The 14,428-nt window shown below is 39.3% G+C and overlaps 1 protein-coding gene across 1 annotated transcript in view; it reads left to right on the forward strand.

Moving 5' to 3' along the window:
* Nucleotides 1–14,428, forward strand: part of PARG (poly(ADP-ribose) glycohydrolase) — a 72,186-nt gene that overhangs the window by 35,477 nt on the left and 22,281 nt on the right. The window contains exons 10-12 of the mRNA XM_075109474.1: nucleotides 10,495–10,574; nucleotides 13,074–13,134; nucleotides 13,806–13,881. Coding sequence (XP_074965575.1) covers nucleotides 10,495–10,574; nucleotides 13,074–13,134; nucleotides 13,806–13,881 — 217 coding nt within the window. The remainder of the gene's footprint in view (nucleotides 1–10,494; nucleotides 10,575–13,073; nucleotides 13,135–13,805; nucleotides 13,882–14,428) is intronic.

Below are 14,428 nucleotides of genomic sequence, written 5' to 3' on the forward strand. Positions count from 1 at the left end.
AACCTGTTTCTTTCTTGTGTTTTGAGTGTTACACAGCAGTCATTTATCAATTCATTTTATGCAGACTTAGACATTAGTACCTTTTTATACACTATAAAATAGTTATGGTTTCTACATTTAAATGCTCTTATGTTCCTTCTTCTCTCCCAGTCCTTTCCCTGCTTTAGGTTTTTATGTGGTATTAACTAGCATATTTTAACCTCCACCCCTACTGTCCCCAAGGAGAGAAAAACAAATATTTTCCCCCCCTTCCTTTCCCCCCCCCCCCTTCCTTTCCCCCCCCCCCTTCCTTTCCCCCCCCCCTTCCTTTCCCCCCCCCCTTCCTTTCCCCCCCCCCTTCCTTTCCCCCCCCTTCCTTTCCCCCCCCTTCCTTTCCCCCCCCTTCCTTTCCCCCCCCTCCTTTCCCCCCCCTCCTTCCCCCCCCCTCCTTCCCCCCCCCTCCTTCCCCCCCCTTCCTTTTCCCCCCCCTTCCTTTTCCCCCCCCTTCCTTTTCCCCCCCCTTCCTTCCCCCCCCCTTCCTTCCCCCCCCCTTCCTTCCCCCCCCCTTCCTTCCCCCCCCTTCCTTCCCCCCCCTTCCTTCCCCCCCCTTCCTTCCCCCCCCCTTCCTTCCCCCCCCTTCCTTCCCCCCCCCTTCCTTCCCCCCCTTCCTTCCCCCCCCTTCCTTCCCCCCCTTCCTTCCCCCCCTTCCTTCCCCCCCCTTCCTTCCCCCCCCTTCCTTCCCCCCCTTCCTTCCCCCCCCTTCCTTTTCCCCCCCCTTCCTTTTCCCCCCCCTTCCTTTTCCCCCCCCTTCCTTTTTCCCCCCCCTTCCTTTTTCCCCCCCCTTCCTTTTTCCCCCCCCTTCCTTTTCCCCCCCCTTCCTTTTCCCCCCCCTTCCTTTTCCCCCCCCTTCCTTTTTCCCCCCCCTTCCTTTTTCCCCCCCCTTCCTTTTTCCCCCCCCTTCCTTTTTCCCCCCCCTTCCTTTTTCCCCCCCCTTCCTTTTCCCCCCCCTTCCTTTTCCCCCCCCCTTCCTTTTCCCCCCCCCTTCCTTTTCCCCCCCCCTTCCTTTTCCCCCCCCCTTCCTTTTCCCCCCCCCTTCCTTTTTCCCCCCCCTTCCTTTTTCCCCCCCCTTCCTTTTTCCCCCCCCTTCCTTTTCCCCCCCCCTTCCTTTTCCCCCCCCCTTCCTTTTCCCCCCCCCTTCCTTTTCCCCCCCCCCTTCCTTTTCCCCCCCCCCTTCCTTTTCCCCCCCCCTTCCTTTTCCCCCCCCCTTCCTTTTCCCCCCCCCTTCCTTTTCCCCCCCCCTTCCTTTTCCCCCCCCCTTCCTTTTCCCCCCCCCTTCCTTTCCCCCCCCCTTCCTTTTCCCCCCCCTTCCTTTCCCCCCCCTTCCTTTTTCCCCCCCCTTCCTTTTTCCCCCCCCTTCCTTTTTCCCCCCCCTTCCTTTTTCCCCCCCCCTCCTTTTTCCCCCCCCCTCCTTTTTCCCCCCCCTTCCTTTTTTCCCCCCCCTTCCTTTTTTCCCCCCCCTTCCTTTTTCCCCCCCCCTTCCTTTTTTCCCCCCCCTTCCTTTTTTCCCCCCCCTTCCTTTTTTCCCCCCCCTTCCTTTTTTCCCCCCCCTTCCTTTTTTCCCCCCCCTTCCTTTTTTCCCCCCCCTTCCTTTTTTCCCCCCCCTTCCTTTTCCCCCCCCCCTTCCTTTTTTCCCCCCCCTTCCTTTTCCCCCCCCCTTCCTTTCCCCCCCCCCCTCCTTTTCCCCCCCCCCCCCCCCTTCCTTTCCCCCCCCCCCCCACTGTTAATTCAGTGATGATGGCAAGTTGTTTGAATACTGGTGCGTGTGCTAATAACTGATTGGAAAGACGGCCACTGTGTGTGTTAGTATTAAGGTCTATGCTTTACCTCTTCTCTCCTGCCTGTTGGTGTTGCCAGATGGGAGGAGAAAAAAAGGTGAGCATTCCTCTTTTGACACTGAAGCACTTAGTTTTATAATATGTTGTGACACCAATGGTCTATTTTGATTGTTCATCATGCTGCAGACTGAAAGTCACCTGTGAATAATGAAATACTCAGTAATTTAATTGAATTCTTCCCCTGTACTTGGCAAGCATGGGCCTATTATGATTCTTCAGTCGTTAATAACATAATTCTTTTCAAATGTATTTAATAAAATGGAATTTGTAGTTCAACTGAGAGCTTTAATATTTATGAATTCTAGTAGAAGGAATGGCGTCCCTTCAGTGGCCAAACATTAGATCATACCAAATAGCATAAAACACTGCTTCCATTCAAAATATTAAGATAAATTCAACGAGTTAGGTTTTTCTTTTAAAAACACTGTATATTATAGAAGATGGAAATAGATTGGGCCACTTTATGCAAAAATATCCATCACAAAAAAAAATTAAAATTGCCATTTTATTTCTTTTAATGATAAATTTTCCATGGGAGTTGCGTGCTGGTTGAATGTAGAGCATGAATTGCATTGACTCTTCTGAGATCATCTCTACAATCATGACATTGGTAGCACAGTTTAAAGTGGTTTCTTATGGTAATGCTCATAATTAATATTTGTGAATAGTTTGTGGTTTAACGTAGCACTTCCATAAAAAATACATTCCTCCTGAAATATTTTAAAGGTTGAACTGTGCTTTCTTGCATTTATTTTTTTATAAGAGGCTGAAATGGATACCATCCACTGTCACACAAGACTTTGTGCTGTGGATGTTTTTCTTCCCCCGTTAACCAAGTTTTCAGACGTGTGTCTTAACACTATAGAATTTGATAATTTAGGAAAATACCTAGCTTGATTGTCTGTAAAAGCAAAGGAAAATTCTGCTATCTTGAGTCCGTGTTCTGGATGACTAAAAAGGAGACACTTTGCTTTTGCTGTGCCTTTGACCTGCTACAGATCCGTTCTTAGCTGTTGTGTCAAGTTACAATAACTCCTCTGTTTTCCTTCTTCAAAAAACTGCTGTAGTTAAACTGGAGGTAGTGTGCGTCTGCTCTCATCAGTTGAGGCTGAGTTAATAATCAAAGGTAGTACGTCTAATGACATAAGCCTGGTGGATCTTTTGGCACATATATTAGTGGATGCTCTGGTCTGGTATTCCACTAGGACTGAATTTCTTCATCTTTGTCAAACAAACCTTTAAAGTAATTCCAAGTGATTGGAAATGAGGGGAAAAAACCCACTAGTTAAGATATATGTCTTTTATGGAATGTATAATATATGAAAGGAAATGGGCAAACTGTATAGTACATTTATGCAGGAGAACTGAAATCTAATTTACCAGTAATGCAATTGTCTCTTCGTAAACAACATCAATTTCACAACACTAATGAGTATTCTCTGGGGAATAAATTATTTGGTGACTTTGAGAGAACTTGGTTTAGACTGAGAGATGCATTGCTCCTCTGAAAACTGGTTCTAGGTTTTCTGAGTTTACAGGTATCGATCCTACAAAACTGATTCTGTTCCTGCCTGAGGTATATCTTCTAATTAGCCTTGGATGCAATACTTTAAGTCGAGTATAATTTTCTGAAAAATTTAAAATTGACGTTTGTGTGTGGCATATGATGAAATACTCTTTAAATAGACAACTTTCAAAGGATGCTATTGTTAACAGCTCTGGTGTAATTACTTTGCTGTAGTGATTAAAACAGCACTCAATATGAATATTTTTGTTAGTTTAGTAAATAGAGTCATTTAGTCCAGGACTTAGTTGTACCATGCTGTAGGCTGTCTTTTGATTTATATCCACAGGGTAAAACATTTTACCCCGCTATTCCTTGATGCTGAGTACCTGAAGTTAGCATCTTATCATCCACCAAAGCCAAGAATCAATCTGATGTATTTTAAGACTCCTAAATCACCAAAATGTTTTCTTAAAACAGGTTTATAATGCTCCAAGTTATGTGCCACAAGAAATGAAAGTACAAAGTGAAAAGCACAGAGAATAGAGATGTGGGTATATGTGAGTGTCTGAGACAGAAAGATAGTTTTTGTACCTAGATTGTCAACAAAATTACATTGCTCGATATTTTTTTTTTTTGTTAATGCAAATCTTAAAAGTCACTATTTAATCTAAAGATGAAGTTCTGGTCAAACATAAGGGCATTGAATAGTATGATGTTCTTAAATAACTCTGAGATGACGACAGCTTGTACCTATGACACATGACAGTAAATAAGAAATTACCTACAAGGTTGAATTATTGGATGTACTGTTTTTCTTCTACTTGGTGCCAAGGGAATTCAAAAACTCTAAATTACTTCCTGTAGAACCAGAGAAGAGGAAGGCAGTTTTAATACAGAAAGATGGAATTAATGTTATTAAATGGAAGAGAGAAACAGTAGGCACCAGAAAAGCAGGAGTTGAGGTTGCTGTACCTGACGTGTGCAAGGTGGCGCTACATTTTCCCATCGGGAACTACAACATCTGGACAGTGGCATTTCCTTTTGTGCTGTCATAAAGCTGGTTATTTTGTCTGCTTTTTGTCTCTCTGGGAGGAATTTCTCATCTGGATTATTCTGCCTTTGGTTCATATAAAGTCTAGACTTCATGAATTGAAGTTTTGATATTCTGAATAGCTCTACTTTATTTCTCACTTAAAATATTTTCAATGGCTGCAGGACCTACTAGAAAGAGTTTGTTTCATATGGGATACAAGAATTTCCCATTTTAAATTTGCCAGGGTTTCCTCATCTTACATTATGTAATTGATGTTAAAGTATTTAAAGCTGTCTAGGGCAGTGGTCTCCAAGCTTTTTTGATCACACATACCTATCAGTAAAAAATTAAGCATGCACCCCAAATATATGAACATTTATTTACTTATAAATTACATACATCTGCTACTGTACTAAGATATTACATTCTAAAACATGTACAAAAAAGAAATTTAAAAAGGATGAGAAAGATTAAATAAAAATTTAAAAAAAATTTAAATTTTTTTTTTTATGAATGGTACAAAAATATCTTCTTCCTGCATCCTAGTGGACAGTCTTGCGCACCCTCTGGGGTGCTTTGAAGACCAGAGTGGGGCTGGGGTGTTGGTATTCACAAACTACAGGTATGTAAGCAAGAATGAAACACTATGTAATTCGCTTCTCTTGAAGGGGAGTGTAAATTAAGCACTTGTTGCAGCTCCATTCTTCGTGAAAAGTCCTTGACCAGAAACTGACTGGAACTATCTTCCATCTTTTTCGTTGAAGTGAAGCCTCAGTGGTGTAGCATGCTGGTTTAAAAGGCAGCTCAATATTTCTGTATGGGAGTGGAACCCCACCCAATACATAAACAATTGAAACAGCTTTTGCAGAAAATACTTTAGGCAAAGGATACAGGTAATTAATGTAAGTCCAGTTGTCCCTATATGGTAGGCTAAAATGCTTTCATATGTTTAGAGAGTGAAAGAGATTGTTCTTTATCCTGTGTAATCGTGTGATAAGCACACATAATCATACATACATTCCAACTCCTACGTGATGGGGTTCTCCCTCTCTGTGCACATTAATGCATACAGATTTCCTGTATGCGTTCAGGTAAGCTTAGGCTTTGAAATGCAACAAGGCACAAAAGGCAAGGTGTTTATTTTATTCTTTTTTCCAAGTGTTTTGTCATTCTATGCATCAGACTAAAGCTCTGCTTAGTGATTACCTCTGCTCTTGAGATCGCAGGTAACATCTATTCATTTTCATTTCTGCCTTAACTTTCCATCCTTCCCCCTGCTTAGTCCCTTTACTGGGTGAAATTCATCTATCCATACTATTTCCTTGTAAATCCTTCTTCCACTTTTACATGTAGGAGAAAAATGAGGTTTTAATAAAATGCCTTGCACTTGCTTAGATGCTATGTTATCTTTAGTGAGATCACAGTAAAATACAAGAACCAGTACAAGCGTGTCTTAGACTATATAGTAGTAAAGAAAAAGGCACTTTTTAGTGCCTGTGGTAGTTAAGAAGAAGCACACATAGTTGACTGTGGGGACCATAAGTATAAAATTATGTATCCACATTTTTGCAAACAGCACATGTGAAATGCTGTGGATTTATGAACAGGAAGTACTCTTTGAAGTATGATCCATACTGCAAATTTTTGCATGTTGTTACAGTGTGGACAGCTTTCTGAGTCTTATGATGGGCCCAGATTTCAATGTAAAGACTTTATTATACTCTTTGAAAAGAAGCATTCAAAGGAAGCCCAGCCTGGGGATGGGAAGATACAGGCTGGGGTAGAAATACCAATAGGAAGTTGTTTAACTGGAAGGTTAAACCACATAATTGTAATGGTTACTTCTGCTTGTAAAAATTACTGGAGCCAGTTCTTCAAGTAACATCAAGGGATCAATTTAGCTCCTTGGAAATTAAATTTTACAAGCAAACTACTATATTTTAATTATACCTTAATCGGAAATGATGTATTTCAGAACTGTTTACTTAAGCTGGTTCAACTATTCCCCAGTAAACTATATGCATGCCAAGGTTACTTTTGTGTAGCTCTTCATGTTACTAAATCATGTCGATGTTGATCATTAGAAATGCACCCTTTGGAGTAGAGCTGTTGGCTCTGGCTTTGGAAGGTGGAAATGTTGGTTGAAGATCAGAGAATTTTCAGTTTGCAGTCAATGAGACTGCAAAAACCAGGATTATTGATCACACATTTAAAATGCTTTTTCCACCCTAAAATTTTAGGAAAACGCTCATGCAAAACAAATGCACCCATTTTTGTAATAGTTATTGAAATGGTATAAACTATTGCCTTGTAATTTTATTGTATGTTTACTGACGGTTGTCGAGTAATTAAAAAAACCTTTTTTACATTTTCCCAATATCAGTTCTTATTATTTTTAATATTTCTTTATAGGGTTTATCTTCAGAACAATTGAATTAAGTGTCTGAATATTTGCTAAGAAAGAGTTTTCATTTAGCCATGACTTTAACAATAGACTTAGTGTTATGACATTGTTCACTCATCTGCTTTGTTTTTAAATCTCTGACCTTGATTCCTTGACTACTTAAGTGTATCTCTGTAGAGGCCTTTTATTTTATTAACATTGCTGCTGCCCTGGCTTGGAAGCTGGAGAGCCAGAGATAAATTTGCCGCTGTGTTTGGTGATCAGCCCTGCAAGCTTGCTTTGCTCCTGTATCTGCTAAATTGAAGTTAGCTGCATGGCAGTGGGAACATCTTGTACAAAGGAAAATAGCTTACGTATGCAGTTGCTAGTAGTATTTCAATTACTTTGACTGAAAGCGGGCTTGCGGTGCTTTGCACTTGATTTACAGTGCACTTCATTGGGATGAGTTCTTTAATTGGAATTAATGGAGTTTGGCCTTGGGTTCTTCTGTTGGCAAATTGGTTAGGTGGTTTCCAATTACGTTTTTGGGTGGGTTTTTTTGGTAGAATCTGTGTCTCAGAGCTTAAAGAATTTTATTTAATGTCTTACTGAGGCCCTCATCTAGCTCTGTTCTTCAAAATAGAGATACTTGCTTCAGAAATAAAACTTCTCATAGTGTTGTCTAATTGAACATTTCAGAGGTAAGGTTTACAGTTAAAACGTTCATAACTTTGCCATGTTATATCCTCACTTAAATTAATGGGGCATTTTCAATTGCTGTAAATATCACTTGCCTCTACCATTACAATCACAAAGATGACAGATTACTTTGTGCCGCGCTTAAGGAAGCCTGGCTGCCTCTGGGTATCGGGGGTGGGAGGGTTTGGATTTTCTCTTGTGCTTTTCTTCCTTCTTCTGACTTTATAGTAACTTGCTGGAAGTCTTCTGAATCACTGATGTCATTGTGATTACGATTTCTGTGGAAATTTAAAAGAAATATGAAGCAGTCAAATTCAACGGAATGAATATCAATAACCTTGAATAATTAGTTACTCTGAGGGTTTAAGGCTAATTTGTAGCCCATTAAAATCTGTGGGGATTTTTCCACTGGTCTGATTGACCTTTAAAACAAATTCCTAATGTAAAGCACTTTTTCTTGAAATAGCTGAAGGAGAGAGTTCCTTGGTCTGGTTATATGAAAATATGCAGGTAGTATACTAGTGTTTTGTATTTTGCAAATATATAAATAATAAAGAGCATGTTTGCAGATAGCCATCTTCAGTTTGCCACTAGCTCACGAGTAAAGGTAAATTCTAGATGCAGAAAATATGAAGTAAATCCAAGCACATTAATCTAAGACATGGTGTCTTCAACCTGCCATATATGGCTCTCCTTTTATGAGTGCATTCTGGTTTGGACAAACATCTTTTGTAGTGGATTCAGTCCTGAAATGTGTGTGCAGGACCGGTGTTGCCTGCTTTTGTTTTTAGTAAATAAATAATTAGAAATTTTTTTTTTTCTATATTTAACAGTGGATTTTCAAGACAAAGTACAATTTATGTCATGTCATAGCAAAGAAAAGCAAACAGTGTGAGGAGGAAAGGGTGATGAGAGCTCTTGGGCAAACTGCTATAAAAGATCTGATGCGTGTAGTTACAGGATGGCTATAACTACAAGGTCAAAATACAGATAATTTTGAATGCCACAGTATTCTTTTATCCCCACTGTATGGAGTATCCCTCTACAGTAAGGGATGCCTGTGCCAGAACCCAGAGCGTCTCAAATTCTTTTGTGCTGCTCTGTGGTTCTGACCCAGCTATTTAGGGCTACAACAGAAATACAGATATCTCTTCTCGTTTTTGTAATTATAGGTGGAGTTTTGGGACCAGCAAAAATTTAATAACTTTTACATTATTAACATCTCATTTACAGCATTTATTTGCTGTAAGTTAGATTTTTCAGAAGCAAATCAGCATTACTCTAGCTTTGATCCCATAGGAGGAAGGAGAGAGGTAGTTATCACAGCTTTTAACAAGAGACAGACAGGCTAATGCCGAACACTTTGGATTTAAAAAAAATATTTGGTTGAAATTCCCTGCTTGAAAGAGTAATTGCCGTTTTGGTGAGTGATTGTAATGGATGAAACCAAGTTCACCTGCCTTGCCATATCCTTTTAGCTTGATCTGACTTATTTCAGACATTTTTTCCAATTCTGGATTTCTCCTGCCCAGTCTGCTAGTTATGCTGAATCATGTATCACCTTTGTGACATGAAGAAGTCTCTCCTGAGAGTTTGCAACATAAGCGAGCGTTCAATTTGATGTAAAGAGGCAAAAAATAGTAAAGGCACGATTGGGTTAATAGATAAATTAACAAATTTAAATGGCTCATAGCAAATGAGACTTCAGGATAAAATGTCAGAGATAACTTAGGCGCTTAGGCAAGACCTGCACACGCACTCATACGTACATAAACTCTTTCTTTACAAACCCCTTATTAGTTGTGCAATCACAACCCCTTGATCGAACTCGCATATTGGCCCATTTTGAAGTACACTGTGTAAGTCTGGAGTTTGCCTTCTTAAAGTCCTGTTTGATTATCCAAAGAAGAAAAAAGTCTTCATAAAACCTTTTTAACCTTTTTAAAATTAGCTTCTGTGACTTAATATAGATTTCGGGTGAAATCAATCTCTTCAGCATGTATACTTCACAAGAACTTTTGAATACTGAAAAAATCTAGTTCATTTCACTACTAAAAGCTAAATTCATCTGACAGCATTCTGGTTATAAGGCAGGTTGTCATTCAAGTACATGGAAACAAATGAATATGTTGTGTCATTCCTTTACTTAGATTGTTTACTGGGGGGGAATCTTACATCCTCGGGGCTTTCACTGTATTAGACATCTTTTAGTGAATTTCCTACTCAAAGGATATTATTTCTGAAGTCACTGTTGCTATTCCTTCCAGATAAATTCCATTATGTGTTGCCAATAACAATGCCTTGTCACTGTGTTGGAAGTGAAATTAAGTAATGCGTGTTCAAGTTGCTGGAAGATAGATGATGCAGTAAAAGTACTTCAGCTAACCTTAAAAGAATACATTCACTTAATGGCTAAAAATAGGATGCTTCTTTTTAATGCTTAGGTTTTTACAAATGAATGTTAGAATGCCAGTAGTAGCCCAGTGGATGAAGCTGTTTCTGTTGGGGGTAGGTTCTGTTCTTTAGAAACGCTGCTGGTGCAGTGCAACTCTTGAAAGCAGTATGGTTGCATTAATTCTTCTCTGCAACTCACTGAGCTGAAAGTAGGGTAGTCTTGGAGTATTCAACATGCATGTTTTCACCCCTTGGTCGCTTGTTTTAATCAAAACCAGTCTGTTGCAAATAAAACTAGTAGCTTTCCTGGATGTTCATATGGAAATTATATTCTTTGACATTACAAAATCGGTATACGTGAGATAGGTGTGCACTTAGCATCTTCATCAGAAACTTAGCAAGTGAACTAACTTGTTATTCCTAAAGACCCGTGTTACAGAGGGGCTGTCTAGGCAGTTCTTTCTACAGTAGAGTATTTAAATGCAAGGCTAATCAAAATATGTGCATAATAGTTAAAAAATGAAATAACAATTAGTAAGTAGCCTAATTACTGCACACTATATCCCTGAAATCTAATCAATCACATTTTTCCCCTTTTTTTCAGATTGTTTGAAGGACGGTCACCAAGGAAGCCTGAGAAACTGAAGACGCTTTTCTGCTATTTTAGGAGAGTCACAGAGAAAAGTATATCCTATATTCTTTTTTTTGAGCTACGAAGCAGATACATGAAAAATCTAATCCCATTAAAATTAGAAATGGCTATGCAGCATTACGATAGAAGCGTGTAACAAAAGCCAGCCTTCTAAGTACAGTCATATTCATATTCATGTCACTTCTCACATAGATGATGTATGCAGTTAATTTTGTTGCACAGACTTTATCCTGTTTTATTTTTTCTGAGATATATATATGTATGGGGGATGTGTAAAATATAGAAATATGTTTTCACCCCCCTTTATATATATGTACAGATACAAAAAAAGTGTGTATATAAATATACATATGTATAACGTTTGTAATGTATGCAATGACTTGCTGCACCGCATCAGACTGAGAATGTGGGGAGAACTTAGCACCGTATGTAGTTATTAAAATCACAGGCTTAAAGATTCTGAATCAAGAGTCAGATTTCCTGCGTTGTGCATGTTTAGTCCTTTGACTGTAAGGTTTGTAGATCTGAGGGATTTTCCCCTACTTGTGTTGATATTTCAGGTTTTTCCCTTCTGTTCTCCCAAAGCAAAGCTGCTGTGAAGTTCACACAGTTCAAATGAACAAGTGATAGCAAGACATGAGATATCCCCAAGTCTTTTAGAATTTAGTGCAGTGCATAGTCACATCTTGTGTTGTTGCCATGAATTTGAATGTCTGTATAAGCTTCCAAAAAAAGATTTAGTTTTTTGAGAACTGTATGAGAGTTTATATATTGTATTTTGGGGGAAAAAGAGATTTTGCTGCAGTAGCATACATCATATCTGCAGCAATATCCTTATTATAGTATTTTTAAAAAACTTTTTCTTCACACGTCAGTATTTCACTATTAGCTTCATATTCTCTCAGATGGGTTGGTTTTAGAAGAAAGACAGCTTTAAGCTATTAAATATAAAAATCCCTTTACTTGGTTCAGACCATGTTCAGTTCATCACTTTAATTCACCACAAATTAAATGCAGCTACATCCTGTTTCAGCTATCAAACTTTCAGCAATGTCAATAGAACTAAGTCTCCGGGGTCAAAGTAAATTGTGATCTATGTGTGGGACTGAGAAGAGATATAGTGTACCAGCTTTTTTTTTTGTACTTGAGTAATAACGTTTTCATGCAAATGAAATCCTACATTTATGCAGCTGTTCCTGACCTCCTGTACATACGAAATCTGTTGGGAACAGGCTTTATGAAACTACCATATTAGATTTCTTAATGTTATAACTTTAGATAATATTTAATGACATTCTCGAGTGCTCTTTTCTTGAACTAAAAATTCCTATCATACCTTCAAAAGACCCAATTTCTTGTTCTTTTTTGTTCAAGGAATTAGTAAGACTGAAGTAACTTAGCTCTATAAATTACCATAGTAATTTTGCAACTCTCTTTTATTGTAAATGGTAATTGAATTCCTTGTAAAAACAAAACAAAACAAAAAAAAACACACAAACAAAAAAACCAAAAGAAACAAGAACGAACCACCACACAGTGGAGACTATATCAGCTGAAGATTTTGTGCTCAAAAGGTGAATGCTTAATTTGTAAAATATTGCCACTGATACCAGAGTGCCCTTGTGGAAAAGCACTTGATTACTGAAAGCTGGGCACTTGTTTTTTTTAGAGCAAGCAGCCCTTTTTTCCCTAAACCCCTATAATTTTGAAGAAAAGCAGAGGATTATTTAAGGCTTTTGGAAGGATATGTTTGTGCTTTACATACTGTTTTGAATGTTTTTCACAAGCCAGCACAGCAAACTTACTGGATCAAACAAATGAGTCTGAAATGAAGTTTTTATTAGGATGACATCACCTAATAAAAGGTTGATATTTTCCTTCTGTTGCAAAACTGAGCTTTTTTTGAGTAAAAAACGGAGAGAAGATGATAATGCATCCTTCCTGCAAGGAGCAATGGCTCCTTTTCTTCTCTTGAGGGCAGGAGTCTTCTCTCAGTCGAAATACAGTGAATTGCACTAGCAGGGCTGAAACGGCTGGATTTGGAACCCACAACCACCACTACTTTATTGGCAAAATAGGACTTTCTTGGAAATATGAACTGCTGCTTCACCCATCCGTTGGCTGAGTCCTGTGTGCATTGCCTGTTGACACTGAACAGTAGTCATTTCTAAAGGTTCACAATTTCTGTTCTTCTAAGTGGCAGCACATTTTACTTTATCTTTGAGTCTTTCTAGTAGCGTTTACAGTTTAAGTGAAAATCACTGAGAAAATAGTTTTCCCTTGATCTGGAAAAAGGAAAAATACTCAAACTCCAAAGGGAGAAGTGAATATTTTGGTCTTTATGTTGTTTGTTTTCAATTTGAGCGTGGAGTGACGGGAAGATTCAAAGCTGCTGTTGAGGAAAGTTAAGCTCTTTTGTTTCTGCCAAGAATGACGTTTGTTGTAATTTTAAAAGCTTACCTCTTAAAATAATCTAAGGACTAAAGCTCCAGCAGTTAATATGTTTTCTTCTGGGGTTGATTTGCCTGTAGAACCTACGGGATTGGTGACGTTTACAAGGCAGTGTCTCCAGGAGTTTCCGGACTGGGAAAGGTAAGTCAAACATGCTGTTAGCATAAGAAATTTCTTAAATCAATGAGAACCAAATCCTATTCATGTGGAATTGATTCAGGCCTGGTAGTACTACAGAAAACCATGTTTGGTGGGGATTATTTATGGAGAGAAGTACAGAGGGAAGCAGGTGAACCGCCACAAGTAGTTTGGGTGCCCTGAGTTTTCCAGTATGTTTGTTTGCCTGTGAAGCCAACAAGTCTTAGGGGGATTTTTAAACAGTAGCACATCTTTGGTGCTGTTCCGGGGGGGGGGGGGGGGGGGGGGGCAGAAGAGAGCAATGGCTTGATTTCAGAAATGTCAGGAAATATAATGGAGTATAGGTCATAACCAGCATGAAAACACAAGTGTTGCAGTGTTCTTGCTGGTTAGCAAGTTAATGCGGGGCAAACTTGTGTGAAAAATGTAGAACTGCAAGTTTGGAGTTTTGTGGCGAAAGAGGTGGAGAAACTGAACAATTGACTATGTTAAACATTTATAAATTGTTTCTGAAAGGCAACTGCCTTTTCCTGAATCCACCTGGGTTTTTTAGACCACCTTATGTTAAGGTGTGTAAGAAGTTTGGGTTTGGATGGCTTTTCTTTTAAAACGGATGTCTTTGTGTGGGAATTCTATAATCATCCTTTCTGTACAATATTTTTCCTCAATGATAGATCTCAGAAAAAGCTGTCTAGATTGCATGTCACCTACGAAGGCACCATCGAAAGCAATGGACAAGGTATGCTACAGGTAAGTGCACATTACAGTAAATGTGGCCTTATGTCATGTTTTAGTCATACTTTCATGGTCTGCCAGCTTAATGAAGTTATTAGTTTATTCTCAATTGATTTAAATGTCAAGATGTTATGCAGTGTAAAAGAAACATGAGAATTAATTCAATGGGCAATCTTAGTACTGTCAGTGTTTTCCAGCTCATCTTGGTTTGCACACGTACCTGGTACGAAAGAGCTGACAGAAAATCACAAGCCCTGGACAGCTTCAGGTCTTTTGGTTCAAACAAGGATCAAAGATTGACAAGATAGAAGTTTCAGGCTGTGGTCTTGATGAGTTGTCAAGGTTTTCAGTTTATTTTAAAAAAATTATTCTTGTGCCCTAGACAGTGACCAGGTCAGTGGTTCAGGCGACTTTCTTGCTGCTGCCAGCACCACTGTTTTGGTCTGGGAGCCAGTCAGCAAAAGTAATTCCTAAGAAGGATGTCCTGTCCATATCCATAGCAAGGAACACATCTGAGTTTTCAAATTAGTTGTTTGGTTTTTGTTGGTCTTTAAAAAAAGTC

Source organism: Phalacrocorax aristotelis, chromosome 14, assembly GCF_949628215.1.
Source record: "Phalacrocorax aristotelis chromosome 14, bGulAri2.1, whole genome shotgun sequence".
Classification (NCBI taxonomy): Eukaryota; Metazoa; Chordata; class Aves; order Suliformes; family Phalacrocoracidae; genus Phalacrocorax; species Phalacrocorax aristotelis.